The 27,275-nt window shown below is 40.9% G+C and overlaps 4 protein-coding genes across 4 annotated transcripts in view; 3 read left to right on the forward strand and 1 right to left on the reverse strand.

Annotated features, from left to right (window-relative positions):
- Window positions 1-265: 265 nt before the first annotated feature.
- On the forward strand, window positions 266-3,361 carry LOC115783273 (troponin C, skeletal muscle). The gene is made up of 6 exons (XM_030734024.1): window positions 266-374; window positions 1,271-1,322; window positions 1,718-1,861; window positions 2,200-2,314; window positions 2,419-2,555; window positions 2,874-3,361. Exons 1-6 carry the CDS (start codon window positions 372-374, stop codon window positions 2,903-2,905), a joined length of 483 nt encoding a protein of 160 aa, XP_030589884.1. The 5' UTR covers window positions 266-371; the 3' UTR covers window positions 2,906-3,361.
- A 1,855-nt stretch (window positions 3,362-5,216) lies between these two features.
- On the reverse strand, window positions 5,217-7,264 carry taf13 (TATA-box binding protein associated factor 13). The gene is made up of 3 exons (XM_030733142.1): window positions 7,103-7,264; window positions 6,050-6,179; window positions 5,217-5,957 (listed from the first exon to the last, which is right to left on the reverse strand). Exon 3 carries the CDS (start codon window positions 5,952-5,954, stop codon window positions 5,580-5,582), a length of 375 nt encoding a protein of 124 aa, XP_030589002.1. The 5' UTR covers window positions 5,955-5,957; window positions 6,050-6,179; window positions 7,103-7,264; the 3' UTR covers window positions 5,217-5,579.
- On the forward strand, window positions 7,261-14,194 carry slc35h1 (solute carrier family 35 member H1). The gene is given in 10 exon segments (XM_030733141.1): window positions 7,261-7,402; window positions 7,543-7,693; window positions 8,033-8,096; window positions 8,211-8,283; window positions 9,154-9,322; window positions 10,360-10,379; window positions 10,381-10,444; window positions 12,972-13,147; window positions 13,437-13,566; window positions 13,929-14,194. Coding segments are annotated over 10 exon segments (1,098 nt in total). The 5' UTR covers window positions 7,261-7,291; the 3' UTR covers window positions 14,069-14,194.
- A 3,631-nt stretch (window positions 14,195-17,825) lies between these two features.
- The window catches only part of LOC115782747 (collagen alpha-1(XX) chain-like), a 37,536-nt gene continuing 28,086 nt past the window's right edge, over window positions 17,826-27,275 (forward strand). Inside the window, exons 1-3 of the mRNA XM_030733140.1 lie at window positions 17,826-17,927; window positions 24,677-24,788; window positions 26,691-26,795. Of these exons, the coding sequence (XP_030589000.1) occupies window positions 24,686-24,788; window positions 26,691-26,795 (208 nt within the window). The 5' untranslated portion in view covers window positions 17,826-17,927; window positions 24,677-24,685. The remainder of the gene's footprint in view (window positions 17,928-24,676; window positions 24,789-26,690; window positions 26,796-27,275) is intronic.

The raw sequence follows: 27,275 nt of genomic DNA on the forward strand, positions 1-27,275 counted from the left end.
TTCTGGTTTTTCAAAGTAAGCCCTGGCTCCTTCTCATCCAACCTCTGACAAAGATCTGATCTTCCTCACAAACTTTGCATCGCCTCTCACCTCAAAACTACAACTTTACTTAAAACCGCAACTTCAAGAAAGTAGAGCGTTCCTCTCCAAAGTGTGATTGGCTTGCCTTGGCCCCAGAACCCTAAAAGTTCAGGATTCTAAATCTGGAGGCCTGTGAGAGGCAGGGGGCGGGACCTGGTCGCCCCGTTTAAAGTGTCTCTGAACCATCACTTGACGTCTAGTCTCTCTGTTGGGGTGCACACGGATTGACCACTCCTTTGGGCTTTTCTTTTATCCTTGGATATTTGGGGGGGAAAAGCTAATCCACAAACATGGTAAGACCAATCAATTGTGCAAATGACCGGTTCAGCTATCAGCTGATTTCATTATGGAGTGAGTAATAAAGGCATGTGAATGCGTAAAAATCATTCGCTGAGTTTCTGAGCAGCATATTTCCTTCTCTTGATGTTGTTCAGATGTGTATCTGTTGGCTGTCCCTGAAAAAGCTTTTTTCTTTAATTTTCTTTTCTTTCTTTCTTTTTTTTTTTTTTTTTGTAATTCAGCATTTAAACACTTTTTTCTTTGCTGGTTTTGAATTCAATTTATATCATATATGCTCAAATTCATATTTAAGCCAGTTATGTGTTATAAATAAGCTACTTTTGATCCCTGTGGGAAGTTAACTGGGTGCTGGGACGGGATGGGTGTCAGCTGGGAAGGTGCGGATTCTGCTTAGGCAACAAATTCCTCGGGATTGGATGTCCGCAGGCCTTATACAGCGACGCTAATGTGTTGAGCCTGAAATAGCCGGACTAATTTTCATCAAGCTCAAGAATGCTCTGGAGATGCTGCTCATCCTGCAACACGTGACTTATGATGGCATGTTTCAGTATCATTATTACAAACACTAATCAAACGGTGACGTAAAAATACAACCAGAAGTTAAAAAAAAAAAAATTGATCCTGTATCTGCGATCTGTATCATCTCTACTGTGCGTAAAAGCAGTTTTACTGTCCAGGATATCACTGAGGTTTAAGTTTAAAAACACACACATACACACAAAAATAAGCATATAGCGCTTTTTTTCCCTTTTTTTTTTTGGTAAATATTATTTTTAAGTTGTATCAAAGGAGCAGGTTTTGTGTTTGTTTGTTGCCAATTTGCTGTGCTCCCTTGAGCCTGAATGAAGCCTGTAATGAGTGCCCCCCCCCCCCTCCCGTTTTCTTTCAGACTGACGCGCAACAAGAGGCCCGCTCCTACCTGAGCGAGGAAATGCTGGCTGGTGAGTACGCTAACTAGTTGCCTCATTACTCTGAGGTATGAAATGATATGCGGAATAGAAGCTTTGAATTATACCACCCTTAGATGCAATCACGTAATAAGTCATGCAGTTCTACTTCTTCTATATTTTTTTCTTTCTACCAACAAGAGCTCCTAAAGAGAATGCAGACCGTTTAAATCCATTTACAGAAAATTGATTCTAAAGAAATCCTGGCGGCCACAATAAGAGGCCACAGTATGTCGCTGTTTTTCACGCTGTGGTCTGATTTTACAGGATAATTATCTTTTTGCAACAATTACCGCTCAACAGAAATAAGTGCATTAAGGGCCAAGCAGACAATTCAGGCAAGTTAGATCAGTTTGGAACAAACTTTCATTCAACTCTCCTTTCTCCAGAGTTCAAGGCCGCCTTTGACATGTTCGACACCGATGGTGGCGGTGATATCAGCACCAAGGAGTTGGGTACCGTGATGAGGATGCTGGGCCAGAACCCGACAAGAGAGGAGTTGGATGAGATCATTGAGGAGGTCGATGAGGACGGTGAGGCGCGGGAAATGCGGTTTATCGCTGATAGCGGCTCAGCAGACCGACTGTGCGCCACAAGTGTTTTCTTTGTTTGTTTGTTTGTTTGTTTGTTTGTGTTTAGGGAATAAAAGTAACTCGGCCACTTTACAGGTGATCAGTAATTAGGCGGTGACTCTAAACACCCCACCACAGTGACACTTTGACTGCACTAATGGTTTCGGGTTTACTCTGGTTTAAATTGCTAGTATAATTGGGGCTCCCGGTGTTTCCGTGCGTAATACGCTCAACAAAGACCAACATGATAATGGGCTGATCGGATGCTTATTGATTATGTGGCTCCATTAAACCCTCAGGTAGCGGTACCATCGACTTCGAGGAGTTCTTGGTCATGATGGTGAGGCTGATGAAGGAGGACCAGGCCGGCAAGAGCGAGGAAGAGTTGGCAGAATGCTTCCGTGTGTTCGACAAGTAAGCTCGCTTTCACACTATTAATACTGTTTTGTTTGGTCTCAGTATTTGTCTCCATATACACTAGCTTCACATTCACGCACCTTTTGTTGTCTTTCGCGTAGGAACGGAGACGGTTACATCGACAGAGAGGAGTTTGCCCTCATCATCCGCAGCACCGGCGAGTCCATCTCAGAGGAGGAAATTGATGAGCTGTTGAAGGATGGAGACAAGAACAACGACGGCATGCTGGACTTTGACGGTATATGTATAAAGACAATGATGAACCTGTTGAGGTCACTTAAAGAAAGTTAGGGTGTCTCTGCGAAGGAGTTAGAGTGCAGTAAGCTTTTGTAGCTTCCCTGGAGTACAGTAGACTATATTTATCTTTTAGGGCCCTTAATGTTGCCTTCCTGACTGTATTGTACAGTTTCCAAACTCCATTTATCATGAAATCAAATTACACAGCCTGCAGTTCTCGCATTAACTGACCTGTCCGTTCCTTCCCGGTTTGTTGATGTAACTGAAGAAATTTTTTTCCATCTTAGCAACACTCTCCAATTTCTCTTCTGTTTGACAGAATTCCTCAAGATGATGGAGAATGTGCAGTAGAACAAGAAAGACTCATGGACATTCCTCCACCCTCCTGTGAACCCCCATTCTGACCCACTCAAACTCCCTACCACACTTCCTCCTTCTCCTTGTCCACCTGGTTCCCTGCCTCTCTTCTCCATCTTTATAAAAATCCTCAACAGACAGCTAGAGCACCCGCTGGTGGGGGAGTCCCTGGTTTGCTTGTAAATGCAGACGCCCCCTAGATGCCATGCTGACACTGTGCCCTGTAACAGGACAGCAAGGCCGCATTGGGGTTCTTCACTGCACACAGCTTTTGCAGTATGATGTGTCACCAGTGACCCCACCCCCCCCCCCCTCTGCTGGTAAAGCTCTGATCTAGATGTAGTCTAGATAGACAGGCAGCCTGTTACCTGCTGCTTAGACCAATGAATTCAACCACTTCACTGTACAAAGAAGTCATTTGCTTGAAATGAATAAATGAACTAACACATGCTCACTGGTAGTTGGTCTGTCATATTTATGGTCTATGTAATAATTTTGTTTTGAGGAATATTAATAAAATCTTTTTGTTTTCCTCTTTTTGTCCATTTTGTTTCAACCACAGCCAGTTTTGCCTTTACTGCAAAATTTTGTGAACTTTCAGGCTCTTAAAATACCCAAAAGCCTCGACTGAGGTCAGTACTGTTTGCACGTGACGGACAGCCACAGAACCTCAGCTCGTTAAACATGTGGGCACAGGCGAGGTTTGCATCATCTAGTATTCCTGGCTGTGATTATGATGTTTAACTCTGTGAAATCTTCAGTGCAAACTGTTTGCTTTCACAAATATTTAAGACACTTTTTTGAAAAGGCCGGAACACTGTAAAAAATTACACGTTCAGCATCCTGTTTTTGAATGCCGGGGACTTGTTCCTAAACGTTGGGGCTCAACATGTTTCCCACTGTGTTAAGGAACCCTCTGTAGGCGTTTGGGAGATGAAGACACCAGTTTCTGTAGTTTCAAAAGCCTTTTTTTCCCCCCATTCTTGCTTGAGATACCCCCCCCCCAAAAAAAACAAACAAAAACAAACAAAACAATTTTAGTACATTTTCTCGAGTACTTTACTGAGATTTAATGGTTTAATGTACTTTTAGTTGAAGTATTTCCATCTTATGCTGCTTTCTGCTTTCACTCCACTATATTTGGACAAAATATTGTACTTTGTTTCAATATTGCATTAATATAGATCAAGGTACCCAGTAATATATATGTAATTAAAATCATCAAAAGTTACACTGAAGTGACAAACACATTGTTAAATCAATAATTATGATCCAATAATACCAGGGATCATTCTTAAAAGTGCCAATCCACATAATGCTTACCTTTATTTTAGGTACTTTAATATTTTTCATTATACAACCTATGTACTTATAATCTACTTAAACAGGATTATAACTTTTACTTAAGTTTTAAATCCCTTTTTGGCACTTTGTAAATCAATTATTGAACATAAAAATATGTTTCAATTCTTTTGCAGCTCCACTTTTCATGAAATATATCTGCAATAGGACACAGGGCTGCACAAGAGCCTGAAAATCATATTTTTGATGTTAGTATTGCGTCTAATCGGTGAATGAAGGACTCGGCTGCAGGCAGGCCAGTAAAGCACCACAGTGCCACACTGTTGTAACCTTGTAGTAGTTAAGCACTGTCTTACTGAAATGAGCAAGGCCTTCATTGACACTGTAGAAATGGCAGCACATGTTGCACTAACATCCTTCTATGTCGTTGAGCACTGATGGTGCCTCACGTGGCAGGTGTGCAGATTACTCCTGCCATGTGCACCAGTGCTTTAAACTGTGCCCCAATAGCAAACCAAAAGGTCCCCTTCATCTTTCGCCCAGAGGCCCCGGTGTCCATAATTTCCTACTTTGACTGAGCAGACCACAACAGAATTTTCCACTTTGCCCGAGTCCTTTAATAACTTCAGGCCCAAAGAAGGGGAAATATTTCTGGATTTTGCTTACATTAATTTTTTTTTCTGTGGATAAAGAGGGTTCATTTGTATTTTGGAAGCAGTAACCACAAATGCAGTCTGAGGTGTTCTTGAGCCCATGCAGTGATTTCCATTGGAAAAGCAAAGCACTTAAATATTGTCCTGTTAACCCCGTCCCACCACATGTTCTTTGCCATTTTACACTGAGAAACGTTAAAGCATTGAGCTCTTTAACCACACAATCCCTCTGAATGCTGATCCCTTCCAGATCTTTACTTCTGAGAGCCTATGAAAGGGTCTTAAATATCAAATTTTTTAAAACTATAACTCTGCACCAAGATGAAGCTGACCCACTGAATGATCATACACACATTTAAGATGAGATTTATTCATTCACCTCAAAGTGATTGCTGTTAAAGCATTTTCTGAGAGCCCATTTTAAAGTCGTAGTTGTTTTCTGCTTCTGATCTAAAGCCATAACTCTGCTGGTTCACAAACTAACAGGAGGTCCTGTCATAATAAAACTATAGGCAGGTCACTTTATTTTACACAACCACAAGATATGACTTCAACTACATGTTATTGTCATTTTGTTTGCACACACGTCACAAACATACACAGTGTGAAGAGTGTGAATGAACTCCCAACCAAATAAACGCGCCAGCTGAACGACAAATGCAGAAAAATTAAAGTCTAAATCAGACATATGGGGGAGGGGTCCCGTCGTGAGTTTAAGAGCCATAATTTGCTTCATCGAAAGCTTTTCGAGCTCTCTTCAGCTCCTCGTTCATGGTCAGCAGATCTTTGACCCGAGCAAACTTTCTGGGATCCTTGCGAATGAGGAAAACGATGTCCTCCACCTGGACGCGGCCCTGGCGCCCGATGGACATGGCTTTGTGGGTCATTTCCGTGATGAACTCGATCACTAGATCCTCTAGAATATCTACAGACTCCGTATAAGGGTTCTGGTCGTCTCCAAACCCGTACATCATACACCGGAGCTCCTTAGAGAAGAGCCTCTTTCTCTTGCCGTAGCCGACATCCACCCCGCCGGAGCCGTCGTCCAACTCCTCGTCGAAGCCGGTCTCGTCTTCCTCTTCCGCCATTTGCTGAGAAAAAAGACAGCCGTCAGCATTATTTTAACCTACAACAGTATCACCTGTCCAATATACGCTAAAATACACGTTAGCACCAGTCTTACCTCGTACTTCAAACCCGGGTTCACAACAACAGCTCGCGGTTTCCAGCGACTTCCGCTTCTGCTTCTTTGACTGAGGAAGTGGTGGTTTGGAGAGGCCTAGAATCAAGAAATCCTGCCCCCTGGTGGCCACCTCCCGGCAGCGGCGGGGACGTGAACAAGTTTACACATTCGTCCACACAATCAACACAGCTGACGGTAAGTTTTGTTTCCTTTAAAGCACAGCTGTTTGCTGGTATCCCACTGTAATCCTGGGAAGATTAAAATGAATTTTAAGGTAGAATAATAATGTAATATAGACGCGTATGTGGGAGCCGCCTGCTCACATTGAAAAAAAAAAATCCACGTGTGTTTAAACTATAGCTATAATCCTAGACAAACGTACATAAACGGCGCGGCAGTGTGTGAATCCGAAACAGGAGCCTTGTTCAAGTCATGCGTAATATTAATGATGGCCAGACTGAATACTTCACAACAAATACAGCAAAGAAATGGACGGCAGTGTGTGTGACTCGTAGGTTTCAAACAGACGGCTCTGATTTCAAATAAACGATGCTAACAGAGGTTTACCGCAGGGGCTCAGTGTGTGTTACTGTGACACCGTCTCCGTGGATCGTGCTGTGGACTCCTGCCCTGGCGAGTGATGTTCAAAGCTTAACTCAGGCAAACGGATAGACTACCTGCAACTAATCATCGACTTGATAATGTCAAGTGTCGGCGTTAAGCAGCAGGCTAATGTCAGCTAATTAAGTATAACGCCAGCTAGCAAAGAAAACAGTTTGTGCTACCTGTCAAACTTAGCCATGTAGCTATCCGGTGAGCCTCCAGGTATTTAGTATCGGAGGCTCTGTCTCTAAGCTGCCGGGAGAGATCGTTTGCTGAAGCTGTCTAATTTATAATAAACCGGTTTGTGTTCAAAACTAGCAGAACATTTTACCAGGGGCTTATCTTCTAGCTGGCGTAGTCAACTGAATGCTAGTTACTGATAACGTTAGATTTTAGCTAAAATTAATGTCGCATGCTAACCTTAAATTCTGTTCCACTTACTGACATTACCGTTCACAAACGCAGCCCTGCTCTAACCTCGTTTTTCCTCTCTCCAGCGTCTCTATTCCTCCACACGCTGTTGGTGCCGCTCCTATAAAGGAGGCTGCTATGGTTGTTAGGAGGGGATGTGGGTTCAGTTTGGAGATGGCCCCTCCACAGTAGCTGTCGGTTCCGGACAGCTGGTCCTGGCAGTCCTGTATGGCGTGCCCGGTCCAGTTCTGTGCAGGGGGGCTGCGCACTGTTGGATTAGTTCTTCTCTACTATGTCTTCTCTATAGGCATCACTTTCTATAACAAATGGCTAATGAAGGTAAGTGAGAAACGTCAGCACTGTTGGTTTGCTCTGGTTGTCTGAGGGTCTCCCAGATCCTGAGAAAGAGAGTGTGGAAATTAGCTACACTGACTAGGCAATCCTAGATGACCCTGACTGTTTCTCTCTATCTCTCTCAGGGCTTCCATTACCCGCTCTTCATGACTTTAGTTCACCTCACCATCATATTCTGTCTGTCAGCTCTGACACGGCAGGCCATGCAATGGTGGACAGGGAAACCTCGCATCACTCTGAGGTGGAAAGAGTACCTCAACAAAGCAGGGCCTACAGGTTTGTTTTGCCTTGAATCCAGAGAATGATGAATTAGTCGCTTCTTATCATGTTCACTGATTGACAAAGCTTTGCAGAATACTTTGTCTAAAGTCCACGTGCATAGAAGTAATACAGCAACCCTGAGGAGATGTTGGAGGTGTTAAAAGCAAAACATAAACAAACCGCTGGAACAAGTTTGATTCATAAACATTTTTTATTTTGCCCTAACTGAGTTGCTTTAAATGTTTTCCGGGTTTTATTTTAAATTAGTAAAAGACATTATAGCATCTACACATGCAACTGTGTTTAAGTTTATTATGAACTATCAGACATGAACCCTGTCCACTTTACCCACAGCTATTGCAACAGCTCTGGATATTGGACTTTCAAACTGGAGCTTCCTCTTCATCACCATTAGCTTGTAAGTTTATGGCTGAGAGATTTTGTTAAGATAAAATACTCATACATGCATAAAATTTCGTCAAACTAGTTATTGTTCCATCGTATCTTATGGCTCTTATATTGTGTCATTCAGGTACACCATGACCAAGTCCTCAGCAGTGCTGTTATCCTCTTTTTCTCCCTGATCTTTTAAACTGGAGGAGCCAGTGAGTGACCTTTCAGTTCAACCTCAAATATTTGTGCAAGTCATGATGCAGACAGAAGTGTGGCCAATGCAGTTTTGATTTAATATCACATGACTAAATTAGGGAATTATTATGAGGTAGAAGCCTGCTTCCCTTTTATGGTTAGGCTGTAGGGGAAGTGTGAAAATTATGCTGAGCAACTGGTAATCTGTGTCACTGCTGTTCATGACTGGGCTGTTGTACATTCTTGAGATTACTAACCTGCTGTGGAGAAGACAACATATTAAAATAACTTGTCTTGACTGAAATGAAATTGAAATATTTAAAAACAATGAAAACTGCCGACTGCAGCCATTTCTTGTGCTTCTGATCCATGCTTCTTCTTTTTTTCTTTTTTTTTATCATTGTTGTTTTGGGCCCTCATTTTTGTTGTGAATTTCACTGTCCTCTCAAGCAATGTTGTTAACCATTCAGCATTCAACTTTAAGCATTGTTGCCATCAGGATATGTGCTGTTAGCTTTTTGGAGAACTTCACCCAAGTGCATCTTTGCATTGTTGTCTCTGCGTAGCCAGAGAGCGCTTAGTTGTGCTGCTAGGGGGGCCTTCTGATGCACTGAGTGCTTCTCCACTGGTCATGCACTGATATTATGGTAATAATATGTACCACTGTACTATGAACTCTCCTCTACTCTCTCCTGTAGTTCATTTTGTCCTGTTTATTGTCTGTGTCTCTGTGCTTCCCCATCTTTTCTTTCCCCTCATTTGCAATTTTTTTAATTTATTTTTTTTGGTTTGGTTTGTCTGCATGTTTGTCTTTACTTTCTGTGCAAATTAGCTCAAAACTGCTGTTGCTCATTGTCTCTTTTTTTTTCTCCCCATTTTAATCCCAGAACCCATTCCTGATCCTGGTGGTCCTGTTGATCTCTGGTGGTCTCTTCATGTTTACCTTTGAGTCAACCCAGTTTAACCTGGAGGGATTTATTTTGGTGCTGCTGGCATCCTTCATAGGGGGGATTCGCTGGACCCTCACTCAGGTCCTCATGCAGAAAGCAGAGCTGGGTAAGTGTTCAGTCATTGTGAAGTTACAGTTCCAAAGAGGTCAAAAATCCACCCAATACCTGCAGTGTGTGGAATAACTTGCAGTGACACCAATGAACACCAAAGCAAACACATAAGGCACAATACATACACAACTTCAAATAGGATTGTTATGAAGTAGAAAACTATGCAAGGAGATATATGCAGATAGAACCAATGGAGCAGGCTGAAAAAGGCCACAGTCATCAGGGAATGCAGATTCCACAAAAGGGTGTTCATGGTCTGCAACAGTGCTTAGGTAGGTGGTACATGCCAAAGTAACATCCACATGGATGGCAGGACCCAAGGCTTCCAGCAGGTATCACACTGCCTCTGCCGGTTGTGTGATGCTCACGTCCCCATTGTTGGCACTTTCAGCAGTGACACAGGGGTCAGCATGGCCACCCTGATTGGTCTGTGGCTATGCAGCCCCATACACAACACACAATACACTGTGTATTCTGACACCTTTCTATCAGAACTAGCATTGACTTCTTTATCAGTGTGAGCTACAGTAGCTCGACTGCTGGATTGGACAGCGCGGGTCAGCCTCGGCCATCCATGACCTTGTCGCTGGTTCACCACGGTTCCTTCCTTGGACCACTTTTGATAGATACTGACCACTGCAGAGTGGGAACACCCTACAAGAGCTGCAGTTTTGGAGATCCTGTGACCCCGTCAGCTAGCCACCACAGTTTGCCCCTCACTCAGATCCTGATGCTTGATCATTAACACATTAACTTTGAGGACAAAATGTTCACCTGCTTTCTGATACATCCCACCCACTAATAGGTGCCATGATGAAGAGATAATCACTGTTTTATTAACTTTACCTGTCAGTGGTCATAATGTTATTCCTCATCAGTGTATATACTTACAGGATGCCAGGCTTGTAAAACACTGATTAAAATTCTGATATACCTAAAAAAAGACTTTCTCCCAGCAGGGACAAAGTGATTGTACAAAGTTTGAAACACAAGGTTACATTTTCCTCTTATCCCTATCCTTTCATGTTTCAGGCCTTCAGAACCCCATTGATTGCCATGTACCACCTCCAGCCTCTCATGTTCCTCGGTCTCTTTCCGCTCTTCCTCTTTAATGAAGGTGAGTATAATCATATACATTCATAGCCATATTCATTTTTCTTTCATGTATTGTCACAGCAGTCAGCTCTGAAGCCCCTAATTATGATATTTAAAGGCTTTTGAAAACAGTTGCAGACCCCTCTGTGTAGACTGATAATCATTTTCTAATTAGGCAACTGATTAAGTGTCAACACAGCATCTGTTCTGATATCCACACCTAATTTACATGTAAATACTCAATAGTCCACTTGTGTAGTAGATTACCCAGTAATTTCCCCACAGCTTCAACATGGCTGCGGAAAGTGGAGGCTCATCAAAGCCCTGTAGCAGATGTTTGATTAATGTGCCCCCTTTCTGCTTCCTTCTGCTATCGGAGTCTATGCCTGACAGAGGAAGCAAAAGTTGTAAAAAGTTGTGAAGTTTGGGAACTGATTCTTTTCATGGAGTTTTTACATTTGTGTCTCGAGCACAACACAGCAGCCATTTTTATTTTTTTTTAAATTACAGATGCATTCATTGATGACTTGAATCGAGCCAAGCACCCAATAAGCTCGTCTCATTTCTCTGTTTTGAGCTCTTTGGTAACCTCTCTCCTCCGTACTCCTGCCTGCTACCTGCAAATCAGCTGCAGTGCAGTATCTTGAAGAATGCCTTAATTCCTAAAAGGCATGACCAGATAAACAAATGCATGATATCCATGTAGCTTTGTCACATTGTGTCATGCTGTATCACACGTCACATTTAATTCTTTTCACTGACATTGCTTTAAAGTGTGCAAGTGTGTCTCATTTTGCTAAACTCCTGTTGCCTCGTCTTCTCTCTCCTCATGCCTCTTCCTTTCTTTCTTCCAGCTGTTGATCCGGGCTTTGACTTAAACTTTGAAAATTATCATTTTATTCAGGCCAAGGTTATCCCTGTTGTTGGCCATTGGCTTTGGAAAGGATCTCAGCCACTATTTTCAGAATGTGTGTTATGTCACCAGTGTTGCTGGTAGCTGCTGATACTGAAGCTTTAATGGGGCTTAAAAACAATGCTGCTCTCACCCCAGATGTGGAGAATAGACCTTGGTATATAGCTTGAATCTTCTGTGCTTCCTTCCGGATGTCATTCCAGGAGCTCTTCCTTTTCAGTGCACCCTTCCACCTTGTCCTTGCTCCCCACTACTACATTCCCACCATCCTTCTGATTCATTCCTCCTCCATATCTGCCCTCTCCTCCTCCAGGATTAGCTGGCACCTGGTCCTACCATTGGTTTTTACCCCTCAGCCTAAAAAGTCTGCTCGGGTAGTGTTGTCACCCCCACCAGGCAGGTGGCCAACTTTCAATGTTGTGAACGCAATAACTCGAACGATCTCACCTAGGATGTTCAAAGTGATAACACAGAGGCACCTACTAAAAATCTCAGATGAATTAGTTCTTACAGCAATAATACCAATCCTGGTTCTTACTTTGCCATTTTCTTTGATATGGTGAATAAAGTCCTTAAGGCTCATGTGCACCCTATCCGTCAAAAGTCTGTTATTTTCATGCCTTCCTCGGCTCACCTCTTTCTTCCAGGCCTGCTGGCGCTGCTCTGGAGTCCTTGAATTAAGTTTTCACTAGCAGGAACCCAAACCCCAAATGCAAATGAAGAATGTTGACTAGCTAGGCCAAAGTCCGCGGTTTGGGGAATGCTGCATTGAGGATCATTGGTGGCTTCCAGGCCTGGAAGATCCCCCTGATACCTTTTGAGAGAGGATGACCATCAGAATAGGCATTTATAGACGTAGAACCAGAGGGGGAGTGTTTGAAGTGCGGTCCTGCTTCTGAACTTCAGATAAACTGTTTCCAGAATGATTTATAAAATAGAATTATCTGGAAGTACACTCACTCCGTTTAATAGACATAGCATTTGATTATTTTGAATGGACTTGGTTTTTAAAAAAAAAAAAACCTGAGGAACAAATGCAAACATACACCTCTCTGTTGCAGTGCACTATAAATGCACCAGAGGTATATTTCAGTCAGCTGACTACAGTGAGTGTGCTGAATGATATGACTTTTGGCAGTTATGAGTGTGAGGTGGAGTCAGTGTGAATAATCTGGCCTGACTGTGTTAATAGAGCAGTGTTTAAAGAGTGAGACTGATCTGGATATGAGGGGCAGCCCTAGCTGCTGAAAGGGGGTGTAATCACATGACCGCATCAGTGTCAGAGGTTCTCTCCATTTTGTGACTGTCAGCAATCCAAGCGCCTGACATTGCACACCAGAGATGTAAGATTAGCTGAAAGCTTCGCTCTTTTTAAAAAAATAAAATTAATTTATTACTCACATCTACAGATAAACTACTGCTGAATCAAGCAGAAGTGGCAGCGTGGTTTACCACATCCCTTTCTTTAAAAAAAAGAAGAAGAAGAAAGAAAAGATATTGAACTTTCAAAAAACATGAGTGGACAAGCCCTACGAGCCATCCATGGAACACTATTGTAACCGCTTAATTGCCTATCTACCTGGTGTGCTGCCACTCCTAAAAATCTCTGTCCTGATTCTTTCCTCTGTGCCTGCAGGGCTGAGCCTCAGTACCTCAGAGAAGTTATTCCGGGTGACGGAGCTCTCTCCTCTCCTCTATTCCCTCTTCACGCTAAGCATCGGAGGCTCACTGGCTTTTGGTTTGGGCTTCTCAGAGTTCCTGCTTGTCTCCCGAACCTCCAGCCTCACTTTATCCATATCAGGGATCTTTAAGGTACTTATAAAATCTGTGTAGTCAACATTAGTTTTCAGTCCATAAGCCAAAGAAAGTCAGTCCTCAAAGCCAGAACCATAGCTGAGTTTAATATGGGAGCTTGCTGTGTTTTTGGTGCTACTGAACCAGTTATCTGTAATCTTTTTGGACAATGTGACAGGCCAGAAAAGTCCGCTAGGGCTTTGGATCTAAGCATATAAAAATGTTTTCATTGTCTGCTCTACAATGAGCTTGTTCAGACTTATCCAGCGAAGCCTTTCCTTTTGTTCCTTGTGTCGGTTTCCTGTAGGAAGTGTGTACTCTGCTTTTAGCTGCTTCTCTGATGGGAGACAAGATGAGTCTTCTTAACTGGCTGGGATTCTTCGTGTGTCTGTGTGGGATTTCATTACATGTGGGACTCAAGACATATTATTCCAAAAGTAAGTGTTATTTTAGTTTTTGTCATTTAGACTGCGATGTACACCCAACAGGCACTTTTAATAGCATATTATTTTAAAGTTTTTCCACACAAAAATCAGCAGTAAGCTCTTTCTGAGTAAAATCCAGAAATTTTTAATGTGTAAAAATGTTTTAAAAGTTGAATTGCTGGATGCAAATGTCCCCCAATTCACTGAACAGTTTACAGGTTTGTATATCACCAACTGGCTTCCACACTGCCTGTAATGTCACAGTCTTCAAAATTCAATTGCAGCCCGGAAAAGTAAATAAAATTTTCTGATTAGACAGATTTTACAAAGTGGTGGCCATGCTAACAGTGTCGATTTTTGATATCTTTCATCAGACAAGGGTCCTTCTTTAAGGCAGCTCAAGAGTAAGAGCCCAGAACTTGAGCTGCCATTGCTGCAGCAAAACAGGGATGAAGGTGAGGACTTGCCTACTGACGAATCTGACTTTGAAGACCAAGAGATCGCTGTACACTGACGGGACTTGGACGCGATCTCTGTGCTACTCATCCCTTTACAACTCTTGTTAGATGGTTTGAACAGTGATGTCAGAGAAGTGCTTCAGGTTTGGGAAACACTGCCACAAAAATAAGAGAGTGCCCCCCCCCCCCCCCCCCCCCCCCATCACACACCTGTGGCTAGCGCAACGAGAGAAAGAGAGAGAGAGAGATAGAGAGGAGAGAGAGAGAGAGGAGATGAGAGAGAGAGAGAGAGCGAGAGAGAGAGAGAGAGAGAGAGAGAGAGAGAGAGAGAGAGAGACAGACAGACAGACAGACAGACACGAGAGAGACATAGATCTATATATAGAGAATATAGAAGATATATATATAGACATACAACTACATACATACATACATATACATATACATAAATATATATAATATATATAGATATATATATATATATAGATATATACATACATACATACATACATACATACATACATACATACAGTGGACTTTGAACGGGACACAGTTGATAATGTTTTACCTTCAAATGTAGCAAATGCATCCACGTGGTAACAAAGCATGAACGTATGGAGAGCGAAAGAGTACACTTCAGCTTTAACAGGGTACTTTCCCACCTCGAGGTGTGGTGGGTCATTTATTCTTCTACTCCACAGTGAAAATATATTCACACACTATTTCATATGTTTGGAAACTGAAAGATTATTAACTGAAAGGTTTCTCTCATGGACAAATGCTGACAAGGCAGAGTGGAAACCTAACTTTGCAGTGTGTTTTTTTTTTTGTTTTTTTTTAAGGGGATGCAGTGCAGTTTGTAAGAATTAAGTTATTGTTGGTAAAAACACAAATATTGCTGTGCTGAACTTCCTTTGATTTCTATTTCATTGTTTGGCTTTGTTAGTTTAGGTAACATACTGAGACTGCAGAGCCTCAGTGAATGAAATCTCCAGGTTACCTATTAGTTCAGTGAATTAACTGGTATCAAAATGTCTTTTTTTTTAAATTATTATTTCTTGTGTTTTTTTACTTTACAGTCTCAAAATCAGAGGTAATCAGATAAATTTTGCATTCACTGAATACTCTTTGTCTTTGTCTGACCTCTTAATAATCATAAAGTCCTAAATACTGCAAACACGTTACTCAACTATTACAAAGAATGATGTCAGGTTTGGAGTGATTGTCCTAACATTTCAGCGTTTTTTTTTTTGTTGTTTTTTGTATCAAATTTGTCTAAAAGAATAGCTTTGCTAAAACATTCCTCAGCTGAATATTTTGATTTATAGCATTAGAGACTATTTATTGAATCAGATGATAATTGTCTGCAGCCATTTTGAGTCATAATTTGAAGTGTCATGAATCATGAAATTGACCAATGTGCCTTATTAACAGATGTAAAAAACTATTTTAATAACTAATCATGACTAAGTCAGAGTTTAAAGCCATTTGTAAAAATTTTTGAATATTTTTTTTGTTTTTGTTTTTTGCCATATTTTCTTTAAAATGCTGTTGTTTGAATGTTTCTTCAGAAAATAAACTAAAAATTGCTCAGCCACAGAAAAACAGTCATTCATTAGATGGTGCGACTTGTGCAGCACCCTAATCTCAATGTAACCGAGCCAGACCGAGACTACGTCAGGTTACAGGAGACATGGAAACAGCCTTAATCCAAAGAAGTGTGGCAGCATCGCCAAGGACGTGGAACAAAAGTGAAATGGTGCTTTTTAGGAGCAAATGGTGCAAAATTTATTTTGGTGTCCAAACTCGTATGGACCTCCAGATGTGGGCATAATTGTTGGTACCGTTCTGTTAAAGAAAGGGAAAATCCACAATGATCACTGAAATAACTTGTAACCAACAAAACTAATAAAAAAAATACTGAAAATTGGCTAATGAGAATCAAACACTGCTTTTGAATCCTGGTTCAACATAAAAATAAACTAATGAAACTGGCCTGGACAAAAACAATGGTACCTGCAGAAAATAGTTGCCCACAGGAATGTGTTAAATTAACGTGTGGCCTGTAATTAGCATCACAGGTGTCTTCAAACTTGTCATTGGTCCACCTGAAAAGTTATCACTGTGCTGTTTGGTATCATGGTGTGTACCACACTGAAAATGGACTGCAGGGAGCTGTCACAGGAGATGAGAGAGAGTCAATTTTGAGAAGCATGTTAAAGGTAAAGGCTACAAGACCATCTCCATGCAGTTTGATGCTCCTGTTATTACAGCTGCACATATCCAGAAGTTTAAGGTCCACAGGACTGTAGCCAACCTCCCTGGATGCGGCCACAAGAAGAAAATTGATGAAAAATCAAAGAGACCGATAATACATCTGGAAACTGAAGAGCCCAGAACAACATCCGCTGAGATGAGAGGTGAATTCTAAGGTCAAAGTACATCAGTGTCTGATGGCACCATCCATCACTGGAGGACACCACTGCTGAAAGCAAATCATAAAAAAACACTGAATTTGCCAAAATTTATATTGAGAAGCCAGCAGTCTGAGAGCAACGTGCTCTATCGGGGTGATACTAAATTTAGTTTATATATATATATATATATATTTTTTTTTTTTTTTTTTTTTTTGTAGTGCAAATGTATCTTTTTTTTTTTTTGAGTGTGAAGTGCTCCATTTCGGAGCTGTCAGCTGTAAAAATGTATTCCTTCTCTTGAATATAATAGAACCAGATTCCACTTGGCTCCAAACCATAAAAATACATTTGGAAACTTTTTTACTCTAATTTGCCACAATGAATATCATAATGAACTTATCAGGACTTTATACTAATGAATGAGATCCTCCTCGGGTAAGTGTTTACTGAAATCATAGATAAAGTGAGCATTCTGGTCATTTTTCCATCAACTTCTATGGAACCCACCCTTCTGGCTATTAAACATAACATCAATAATAGTGTGAGGCACTGCAGTGGCTTCATTTTTCAAACCTGTCAGCTGCATCCATCTTTTATATCACTTTATGTTACACCTCAGCTGAGAGGGGAATGCAGTTACAGTTGCTCATCCTGCCAGTCCTTTTGTCTGCACAGTGTTATGGTTGTAGTTTAGTAGGAGAGAATTAATGCATGAAGCTGCTCATAACAAGCTTTGTAGATTTATTATGTGTATTATTATTTTGTTTGTTTTGAGTAACACGTCACACTGTTCCTAGGTTTTTCAAATTTTTGGCAGTCCGAACACCATTAAACTACTGCCATTATATTCAAGTGAAGCAAACATCTCCAAAACGGGCCGTTAAGGGCAATGAAAGATATGTATTCTTAACAATGATACAGTCTGTACAGTGATACAGTGTTAGGATAAATTTGTATATTTAAATGGTCTGTTGCACTGTGCTGCATTGAAATGACACGAGTGAACTCTTCAGTTCCAACCTGGCAGCTGGATGCCGAACTAGACTCAACACATCTGTTGGAAATTAATGCGGTAATTATTCATGCACCAATGCATGGAAATATGAGTGTACTCTGAAAGATTTAAAATAATTTTTTTTTCATTTATTAAGTGCAATGTGGGCTTAATTGTGTAATATGACAGTCACATAAAGCACACGTACTACCAGCAGAATACTATAGAAGTCAAATATAACACCCTGTAGATTACATGGGACAGCTCAAAGTACCAGTCTAAAACCTGCTCCTCTCGGTCACTGTAAGGAGGATTTTATAGCATTCTTCGGAGCGCCACGCCCATGGCGGAGCAGCAGGAGGGTCTCGCTTCTCAGACTTCCCCTGAAACGTTCAGATACGACCTGCGGAGAGGAGCAGGCTCAGAGCTCAGCGGAACCTGCGCGTGTTCATATCCCACCTCTGGAATGCAGTGTGGAATAAACTGGACTCACCGAACCGCCAGGTAAGAAGAGCTCACCTGGCTGCTCTAAGAGCAACCTTGTTAGAAAACAGCTGTGCACGTTTGTGACGTTGGGTCTTTTTTATTTATTTTTTTTATATCCGAGGTTTTAGGTGAAGGAACTAATGTAGCCTGTACCTACAGGGTTTCAAACTGTTATGGGCAAAAAAAAGTCCACCTGGACACATAAACGTGCAAATGATACTTGACAACAGTTTATACCTTTTGCGAGTATATTTAAAATCAGTTGTTAGTATTTAATTCGCAGTAATTTGAACATGAAAATAAACCTTTTATTTTAGTTATACAACAATCTCCTGTAACCTACGCAGCTGCTATTAGAGTTGTATCGCATCAAATCATCAGCTGCCTCTAGCAGCTCATTGCTGTAAGCACTTGAAAAAGTTTGCGAAATATATGTGCATTAAAACAACTGTCAGTATTAAACTAGATATAAGTTTGAGCAGTTTGAAAGATAGGTTATCTTTATAACACTCACGCATGTGCGTGTACAGTAGACTATGTGATCGTTTTTAAGCCGACAAAAGCCTGTTGTTTAATTAAAATAACGTACCTGTTGGTTTCGGCTGTGTTTACCTCTTACAGGCTCTCATAAAGTCTTCCACCAAAGGGAAACAGCTATGAGCCATGACACTGAAATCTGATACCCAGAGTCAAGTGTTTCCACCTGGGTACCTAACAGGTTAACTGTAGTTCAAGCTTTATTTTGGCGGTGTCATTTTTTCCTGGTGATGTCACTCCAAGGGCAATAAAGGCATCAATAAATGAGTGATGATGATACTGACCTAAAACCAACTGTATAACAGTTTAGTAAAAATCAGACCAAAGTCAGTATTAACTTATATCAGATGAGCGTATATCACTCATTCAGACTAATGAGTTCAAAGCTAAACTACTTCCACGTTTTCCACAGGCACTGCATAACACTGGCAGACAGGGACAGCATAAATGCACAGTGTGCCACTCAAGTATAGACTTTGCAACATTCGGGCAAGCAGGCACATGTGAAACATGAGAAAACTATAGAAAAACAGCAATGTAGTTTCATCACAAACTGCACATGATGACATCGGGTGGTATGAACAGCCTACAGGCATGTTGGATACGTCTCTAAACCCTCATTCTATCGACTGGGGTCCATGCAGACCTCAGAGGGATATATTTTTTGTCATATCTCACAGCTGTTTTGGGGTTTTTTTGTCATTCCAGTTTTTATGACTTTGTCCGTTTGTTCCTAATGATGTGACATCATTGTTTTCCATTTATGCTTTGATTCTGCTTTTTAAAAGGGGGTGGGGGGGTTACTCTGTCAGTCATTTTAACAAAGAAAAACTTAAATGCTATCGCTGCCTTCATCATCTGGATGGGAACCTCCCAGACTGGAAGTTATCAGAACGTTGGAGATGTCGCTGGATTTGCTGGACCTGAGAGAGCTGCCCTGGTCAGGCCACATGAAACAGAGAGCTGATACTGCTATAGTACAAGCCCCAGTCTGAGCAGCAATGACCCTCCTGGGAGTGAGGAAAACACCACCTGCTGACTGTCCAATGCTGGAATGCTGGAAGATCTGCTTGACAGAGGTGTTACCTTTGATCCTGAATCACAGACAGAGGGGTAGCAACTGTTTGCTCCTCCTGTCACATGCCAAGCATGCCCCGAGGATAGCATGAGGCAAATTGGGTGCTATAACTGCCTGTTGTGTTTAACGTTAATTGTTTTTCGTTATTTCTGCTTTTTTGTACAACATAGTGAAGAGCTTTGTTTGGATTGCCCTTTGCCCCAGACTCTTTCTGTAATATTTATGGACAGAATCTTTAGGTGCAGTCAGGTGAGGGGACGTGGAGGGTTCAGTGGTCTCAGAGTCTCGTCTCTGCTTTTTACTTTTTTTGGTGGGCATCTGCAGTATATGGACACTGGTACCAGTGATGAGAAAGCTGACCCTGAAGCTGTTGATTTATAGGTCGAGCTACATTTCTGACCTTTCCTGTGGTCACGAGTGCTATGTGTAGCTCAATTAATTATAAATCTCTAGATAACAACTTATCTTTTTTTTAGTGTAATCTTCTTGGGGCTTTATGTATAGCACACTCTCTGCTGAATCACTTCCAAAATTTTAGGCATAGTATTCACTTAATGTGTCTTTAGGAATTCACCAGCTTCTTCTCCCTTCCCTCCCGCACTTTCCTGTTGAGTGTGTCAAATGTTTAGCTACTCCTCGGCCTCCTGTAGTAATAACAGTACTTGTAATAAATGTAAGCTTGTTTGTAGCCTTGAACGCCAGGCTCAGTGAATTGGAGACCCTGCTCCGCACCCTGGAAATTCCTGTAGCTAGCCAGGCCCCTGTTGTCAAGGCGGGCAAAGGTAGCTTAGCCACCATTAGCTCTCCTCGAGCAGATTGGCTTAAGCAGCTAGGAAATCAGGCCCACTGGGTGACACTGAGGAGGAAGGGTAGTCCTAAACAGAAACCCCCAGTTGATCAGTTAGGGCTGAGGATCAGTGACCCTGAAACCCTCCCTTAGTTACACTGCAATAGGTCTAGGCTGCTGGAGGGTCCCCATGATGCACTGAGATTTATTTTTCACTCACCTCTTTTCATTCTGTTTGTACCCCACTCTACATTCAATCAATAGTTATTATTCATCTCTGGCTCTCCTCCCACTGTGTGTCTTTTGTCCTGTCTCCCTCCCCTCACCCCCCCAACCGGCCGTGGCAGATGGCTGCCCCTCCTTGAGCCTGGTTCAGCTGGAGGTTTCTTCCTGTTAAACATGCTGGAGAGATTACATCTCTGGGCTGGCTGGTTGTGTGTTTAATTCAGTTATTTTATTTTGGAGCCAGAATGGCCCTGATTGGTTTCCTCATAGAAGTACCACACAAATAATGTTTGCTTAAAATTACTGAACAGTAAGTGTTACCACAATCAAAAGATGGTTAAAAACAGTTTAAAGTTATAATGCAGATTGCACTTTGGATAAAAGCTGCAAGTTGTTTTAAAGAAAAGTACAAAATTTTGTTTTTCTAAAAATATGCTATATTTATATGTAACTTTGCAAGTTGTAGCTTTTGTTAGATGACATTAACTACATAACCAATAATGCTTTAAGAAGAAATAACTCTTACTGTTATTATAATTTTTTGCTATTGTGATTGCTTCTTATATTAAATAATTCTTAGGGTGTTAAGGGACCCAAGCTGGTTATCAGTTTATGTTAAATATGTCAGGGTGAAGGTTAAACTCCCTTCTGATGGTGACCTGTGTAGCGCTGAGGTCGTATATCTCCGATACAAACAGAAAGTTCAAACAGAAACTCAATAAAATAAGAATCAGAGCAGCGACTCGACGTGAAATTTTTTCCCCACATTTGAAATCATCCTTAAAAGTCCTAAAAAACAAAGTCTAAAATATTAACTATGATTATACAATGCTTTGAAATATTTGTCACAGTTACATGTTTCAGATCATCAAACAAATTTTAATATTAGACTAAGATAACCAGAGTAAATAAGAGATTCAGTTTTCAAATGATGATTTCATTTATTAGGGGGGAAAAAAAATCCAAACCTACGTGGCACTATGTGAAAAAGTGTTCATGATTCAACAATAAGAGAGAGACTGGGCACAAATGGCATCCATGGGGAGTTCCAAGGAGAAAACAAAGGCTTGTCTCACATCTTGATGATCCCCAGACTTTTGGAAAAATATTATGTGGACTAACAAGACAAAAACTAACATCATTTGATAAAAAGAACATCACACCCAACAGTCAAACATGGTGGTGGTAGTGTGATGGTCGGGGGCTTCTTTGCTGCTTCAGGACCTGGATGACTCGCCATAATTGGAACCATGAATCCTCTCTCTACCAGAAAATCCTGAATTTGAATGTCTGGCCATCAGTTTTTGCCCTGAAGCTCAAGCACGCTTGGTTATGCAGGAGGACACCAGCAGGTCCACCTCTGATTGGCAAAAAAACCAAAAACCAAATGAAGGTCTTGGAGTGGCCTAATCAAAGCCCAGACTTAAATCCAATTGAGATGCTTTGGCATGACCTTAAACAGCCGTTCATGCTCAAAAACCCTCCAGTGCGGCTGGATTAAAGCATTTCTGCAAAGAAGAGTGGGCCAAAATTCCTCCACAGTGATGTGAAAGACTCATTACCAGTTATTGCAAACACTTGACGCAGTTCTTGCTGCCGTTACTTAGGTTTAGGGCGGCAATTACTTTTTCACACAGTGCCAGGTAGGTTTGACTATCCTTTTCCCCTTAGTAAATGAAAGCATCACTTAAAAGCTGCATTTTGTATTTACTCAGATTATTTTTGTTAAATCTTAAAATTTGTTTGATGATCTGAAACATCCAAGTGTGACAAATATGCAAAAACCAAGAAATCAGGAATGAGTCGAATGCTTTTTAACAGCCCTATATGTTGAAATTATTCTAAATGTAAAATATTTTAGTGAGGCCAGTTTCTGTGTGTGTGTGTTGATGTTTCTTCCCTGTCAGTCTGTATTCACTGCACCCTCTCTTTACCAGCCAGCCCTGGATAACTTCTCTCACACAAAGCCACAGGGTGTAGGTCTATGTTACCACACAGTTGCTTGTGGCTTTGTTCAGCCTGTGTTTGTTGAACAATGTTCTCATTGACAAAGAACAAATGCCATTCATTTCACTCTTGTTTTCTAAAGACCACCTTCCTGCAGTTTTTCCAGTGTTTTTTGAAATTACAAATTCTAATTGAAACGACCCTGTTTCCCAAAGAAGAATTTAAAAGTCTCGTTGGTCTGAGGAGCTCCGGTCTGTTGTCACCCGGCCACAACTTTTTTTGAAATGTGTTGCTGGCATCAGATTTCAATGAAGACATTTAAAAAAAAAAAAAAATGTTGAACGTATCGATTTTAACATCTGATAAGTAGGCTATTTTTAAATAAAGGTTTTAAATTAGTTGCAGGTTGACAGTGTCTGAGCTTTTTTTTTTTTTTTTTGGAAATGGGACTAAAGAAAAATGAGCTCTGGTCTTTTAGCTTAGAGGCACTGCTTCAAGGAATTGTTGTATTTGATATAATCTCATGATTCCAAATAATATTCCTTCTTTGGAGTGTAACGAAAACATTAAAACATTCACTATATTTGAAATAAGTTCTGTCCAGTGATCCAGAATTAGTTTATTTAATGAGTGTTGTGTGAAGTGCTAAATGTTGGGCTCTCTGACTGAGGTGTGTTTGGTTTATGGCCTCTTGAATGCTGCACATTTGTTAATATTATAGCCTGGTGTATCAGTTTGAGGTCTATAATGGGGACAACAACTGGCACATTTGTAGCCATAAAAGTTCCCATGGGAAAAGGCGACCTCTATTTTTAAGTACCTGCTTTTTAGAGTTCTTTTCCTTTGTGGTCACATGAAAGGTATTCTGAACCAAAATATATATTTTTTAATTGTACAAACTTTGGAATATGCTAAATACTTCACGGTTAATTAATCTTTCCCTAATTTCTTCAGTTAATTGTTTGGTTTATAAACTTTAATCTGATCCATAGATCTGATATTGTGAAATAGAAAAGAAAAAGAAAATCTGTGAATCTTCACATTTCAGCAGCTGAAATAAACAAATTTTTGGTGTAAAACTTGTCAGGAAGGCCATCCAGGTAAAAATCTGCCAAATCAAAATATGCAGCTACCTGCTGTGGCGACCCCGAGAGTAGCATTCTGTATTTTCATCATTCTTGTAAATGTATAAACCCATACAGCATTATCAAAATTCATTGTTGTTGATTAATTGACATTAACTGGTTTTGATTAAATGACATTATATACAAGAGGCACTGGATTTTCACAAAGCTGCTCAACCATAGATTATCTACTGTAGCCTCAGTTTCCGGCTCTTAGCTGATCAAAGTGGTACTCGGTGTGGTAGCCCGTCTGCTCCAAGGTTTGTCATGTATGTTCAGAAACGCTCTTCTGAATTCCCTGTTTTTTGTTGTTGTTTTTTTGAGTTACTGTTGCCTTCCTATAAGGTCAGAGCAGTCTGGCCAGTCTCCTCTGTCATCTTGCATCAACACAACATTTTCACTCAGAGAACTGACGCTCGCTGGTTATTTTCTCACTACGGACCGTTGTCTGTAATCCCCATAACCATCTATCAGGTGATTGGGCTGATTAGATACAGTGTATCACAAAAGTGAGTACACCCCTCACATGTCTGCATATATTTAAGTATATCTTTTCATGGGACAACACTGACAAAATGACACTTTGACACAATGAAAAGTAGTCTGTGTGCAGCTTATATAACAGTCTTCATGTAGCGCAACAATTCGTCTTTTAAGATCCTCAGAGAGTTCTTTGCCATGTTGGGACTTTCAGTGACCAGTATGAGAGTGTGAGAGCTATACTACAAAATTAAACACACCTGCTCCCTGTGCACACCTGAGACCTAGTAACACTAACGAGTCACATGACATTTTGGAGGAGAAATGACAAGCAGTGCTCAATTTGGACATTTACGGGTGTAGTCTCTTAGGGGTGTACTGGCCTTTGTGATACACTGTATTTGCATTAACGATCAGTTGAACAAGTGTACCTAATGTAGTGTGTGTGTGTGTGTGTGTGTGTGTGTGTGTGTGTGTGTGTGTGTGTGTGTGTGTGTGAGTGCGTGAGTGTGTGTGTGTGCACAAAAATAAGAGAAAATACATAAATGAATGCCAAATTACTGATAGCATTATGTTTTTATGTTTCTAGGCTCCACTCATGTCTCCTCACCTCCTTCCTACATCATTGTCATCTTTCTGGCTAATGCTGTGTTTCCTGCTCAGTGTCATTCTGCTGCTGTCTTCAGGGGTCCATGGCCAAGGTATATGTGTGTGTGTGTGTGTGTGTGTGTGTGTGTGTGTGTGTGTGTGTGTGTGTGTGTGTGTGTGTGTGTGTGTGTGTGTGTGTATTATAATCATTTGATTCTTACCAATGGACCAGCTTTGGTGCCGTCCTGTGTTGTGTAGCTATTACTAAGATAAGATCAGGTTTATTTGTCACGTGCAGTTATACACAGTACAACACACAGTGAAATGTAATTTGTACCTGCAGCCGATAGTAAGGAGTAAGAATATATAAATAAGAAGAATAAAAATAAGTAATTCACACTCTGTAGAAATATATAAATAAGAATAAATATGTAATTCACACATCATAGCACACAAGATAAAAATATATAAATATCTAGGGTACTCATAAATGTTGTGTAGCCACAAAATTAGATATAAAGTATCTACTTTGTCTTCTCCCCACATTTATAAATTCAGTTATTTCAACATGCTCTAAAACATAAAAATAGAGCATTATGCAGTTGATGTTAGTGTTTGTTTGTTTTTTAATGCTTTTTATATGTTATTTCATGTTTCTATGTAGCCTTTAGGAAAGATTACCAATGCTGACAAGAATAATCATGGTGGCAGAACCTTGTTTTGTAACTGGTGTTGTTAGCATACAAAATACCAGGTCAATGATTTTATTTAGTCTAATTCAAGCATCCAAGCTTACATTCTCTTTCAGTCAGTCATCACATTAGAGTTGCGTGTGCTGGTTTGCCATGAACGGGATGATAGTTGAGTCTTGTTCTTGATTCTAAAAACAGTCACTCCCAAAACCAAATGCTTACTCAGCAAACATGCACTAATGGAGCCACATTAGTCATAAACATGCAAGGGCTGTGTAACTAGCAATATTTTGATTGTGCTGACTTTTTTTTTTTGATAATCAACAATCATTTAATTTATTGGCTGTGAACATTAACAATAACCACAGTTAAGGGCAACCCAATAAGTTTGAGTTACCTTTGAGACTTTGCCAGTTTCCATATTCATGGTGACTTTTTACTACATCTTATAAAAGAAACAGTCTGCAAGTCTCAGGGAACATATTATATTTTGAGTGTTGAAGTGGAAATGGTGGTCACATCCTGCTGTTTTTAGCCCACAAATCTTTGAGCACAATACAGATACTGTATTTGCTGTATTTGCCTGCATATCCGCCTGTCTGTCTGGAAATGTTGTTGTTCTTAGTGGATCTGTTAGACCTTGACCTGTCTCTCTAAATTCCCGTCAAACCCTTTGTGATTCCCTGCCAGGCACACATGTAGATGAAGACCCCAGAGGCCCCTGGGCCAAATACACAATCACAGACACAGGCATTCACATACACACATGGATACATGCTTGTCAGGAAAGGATCTGTTGAGTGCTGAGGGTCATGTGTTCGCACAAGTTATAAAGTTCAGTAAGTAAGGCTGTTCATGTCTTCTTTGCTTCCGTTTTGCATCCCCCTCCCATCCCCATCTTCCCCTCCATCTATTACCCTACTGCATAGTAAATACAAAACCCTGTCACAGGGTAACTCTGTGACGTTCCTCTGACGTGACCTTTGAACCGGCTGTCTCCCACCAGTGTCCTGTTCCTGTTTCTATACAAGACGGGAGGACAGGGCGTGCTTTGATGGATGGATGATAGAAACATGAAAGACACTGCTTGTTGGGGAAACCCCTGCTGGAAATTATGTAGATGAAGTCGGAACAAGAGATGAATTTGATGTGTTGAGAAGGAAGTGAGAGAATGGGAAGAATGAAGAAAGTAACGCAGCTTTGATCTCCAAAAATCCTGCAAATGTCACATTCTGCTTTTTCCCTTGACCCAAATCTTTGACCAGACAAAATGCACTGAACATTTTAAAGCCAGATTGTATTTTATTCTTTGTCTCTGTCAAGGTCGTCTTAAGTTGACGGTACTGTCTGAAGACAGACTGCAGATGAAGTGGAAGGAGGCTGATGGGCCTGTTCAGGGCTACAAAGTCAGAGTGAGACCCATTTCAGGTGAGACTTCCCCAGCTGTGCTGAAGTGGTGAAGGTTTACATGAAGAAAGTACTTTGACAGCATGGTTAGGAGCTCCTGCACAAAGCAAGGTCTTAAAGAAAGGTTGTTTTGTGTGGATAGACCTACAAACTGTATCCAAAACTCTGGGAATGAAATTGAAAGTGTGAATCAGGTCTTAGGCTGCAATCACAGGTTGTCAACAGAATAGGAAGAGCGGGAAACCCACCCACCCACCTTGGTAGTGTTCACAGTTTATTCTATTATTTTTAACCTTAGTGGTTAAAGCTGTTGCTATTTACTATTGCTGTGTGTGCAGTGTGAGTGTGAGTTTAGCGGGACCTCAGTTATCGCGCTTGTTTCTGTATTTCTCAGTTGATGTTTAGTTGCATCATTGGCTGAATAAATATTTAATTAAAAGTGTGCCAAAGAACCTCCTGGCTCTCTAAAAACAGATTTTTTTTTTGTCCACATCAAAAAGT

The sequence above is a fragment of the Archocentrus centrarchus genome, chromosome 7 (genome assembly GCF_007364275.1).
Source record: "Archocentrus centrarchus isolate MPI-CPG fArcCen1 chromosome 7, fArcCen1, whole genome shotgun sequence".
NCBI lineage: Eukaryota > Metazoa > Chordata > Actinopteri > Cichliformes > Cichlidae > Archocentrus > Archocentrus centrarchus.

Coding starts and splice junctions, on each gene's coding strand:
- LOC115783273 (XM_030734024.1), top strand. Junction 1,323..1,717: donor GAGCGAGGAAATGCTGGCTG/GTGAGTACGCTA, acceptor TCCTTTCTCCAG/AGTTCAAGGCCGCCTTTGAC. Junction 2,315..2,418: donor TGCTTCCGTGTGTTCGACAA/GTAAGCTCGCTT, acceptor TCTTTCGCGTAG/GAACGGAGACGGTTACATCG.
- taf13 (XM_030733142.1), bottom strand. CDS start 5,954: ATGGCGGAAGAGGAAGACGAGACCGGCTTCGACGAGGAGTTGGACGAC.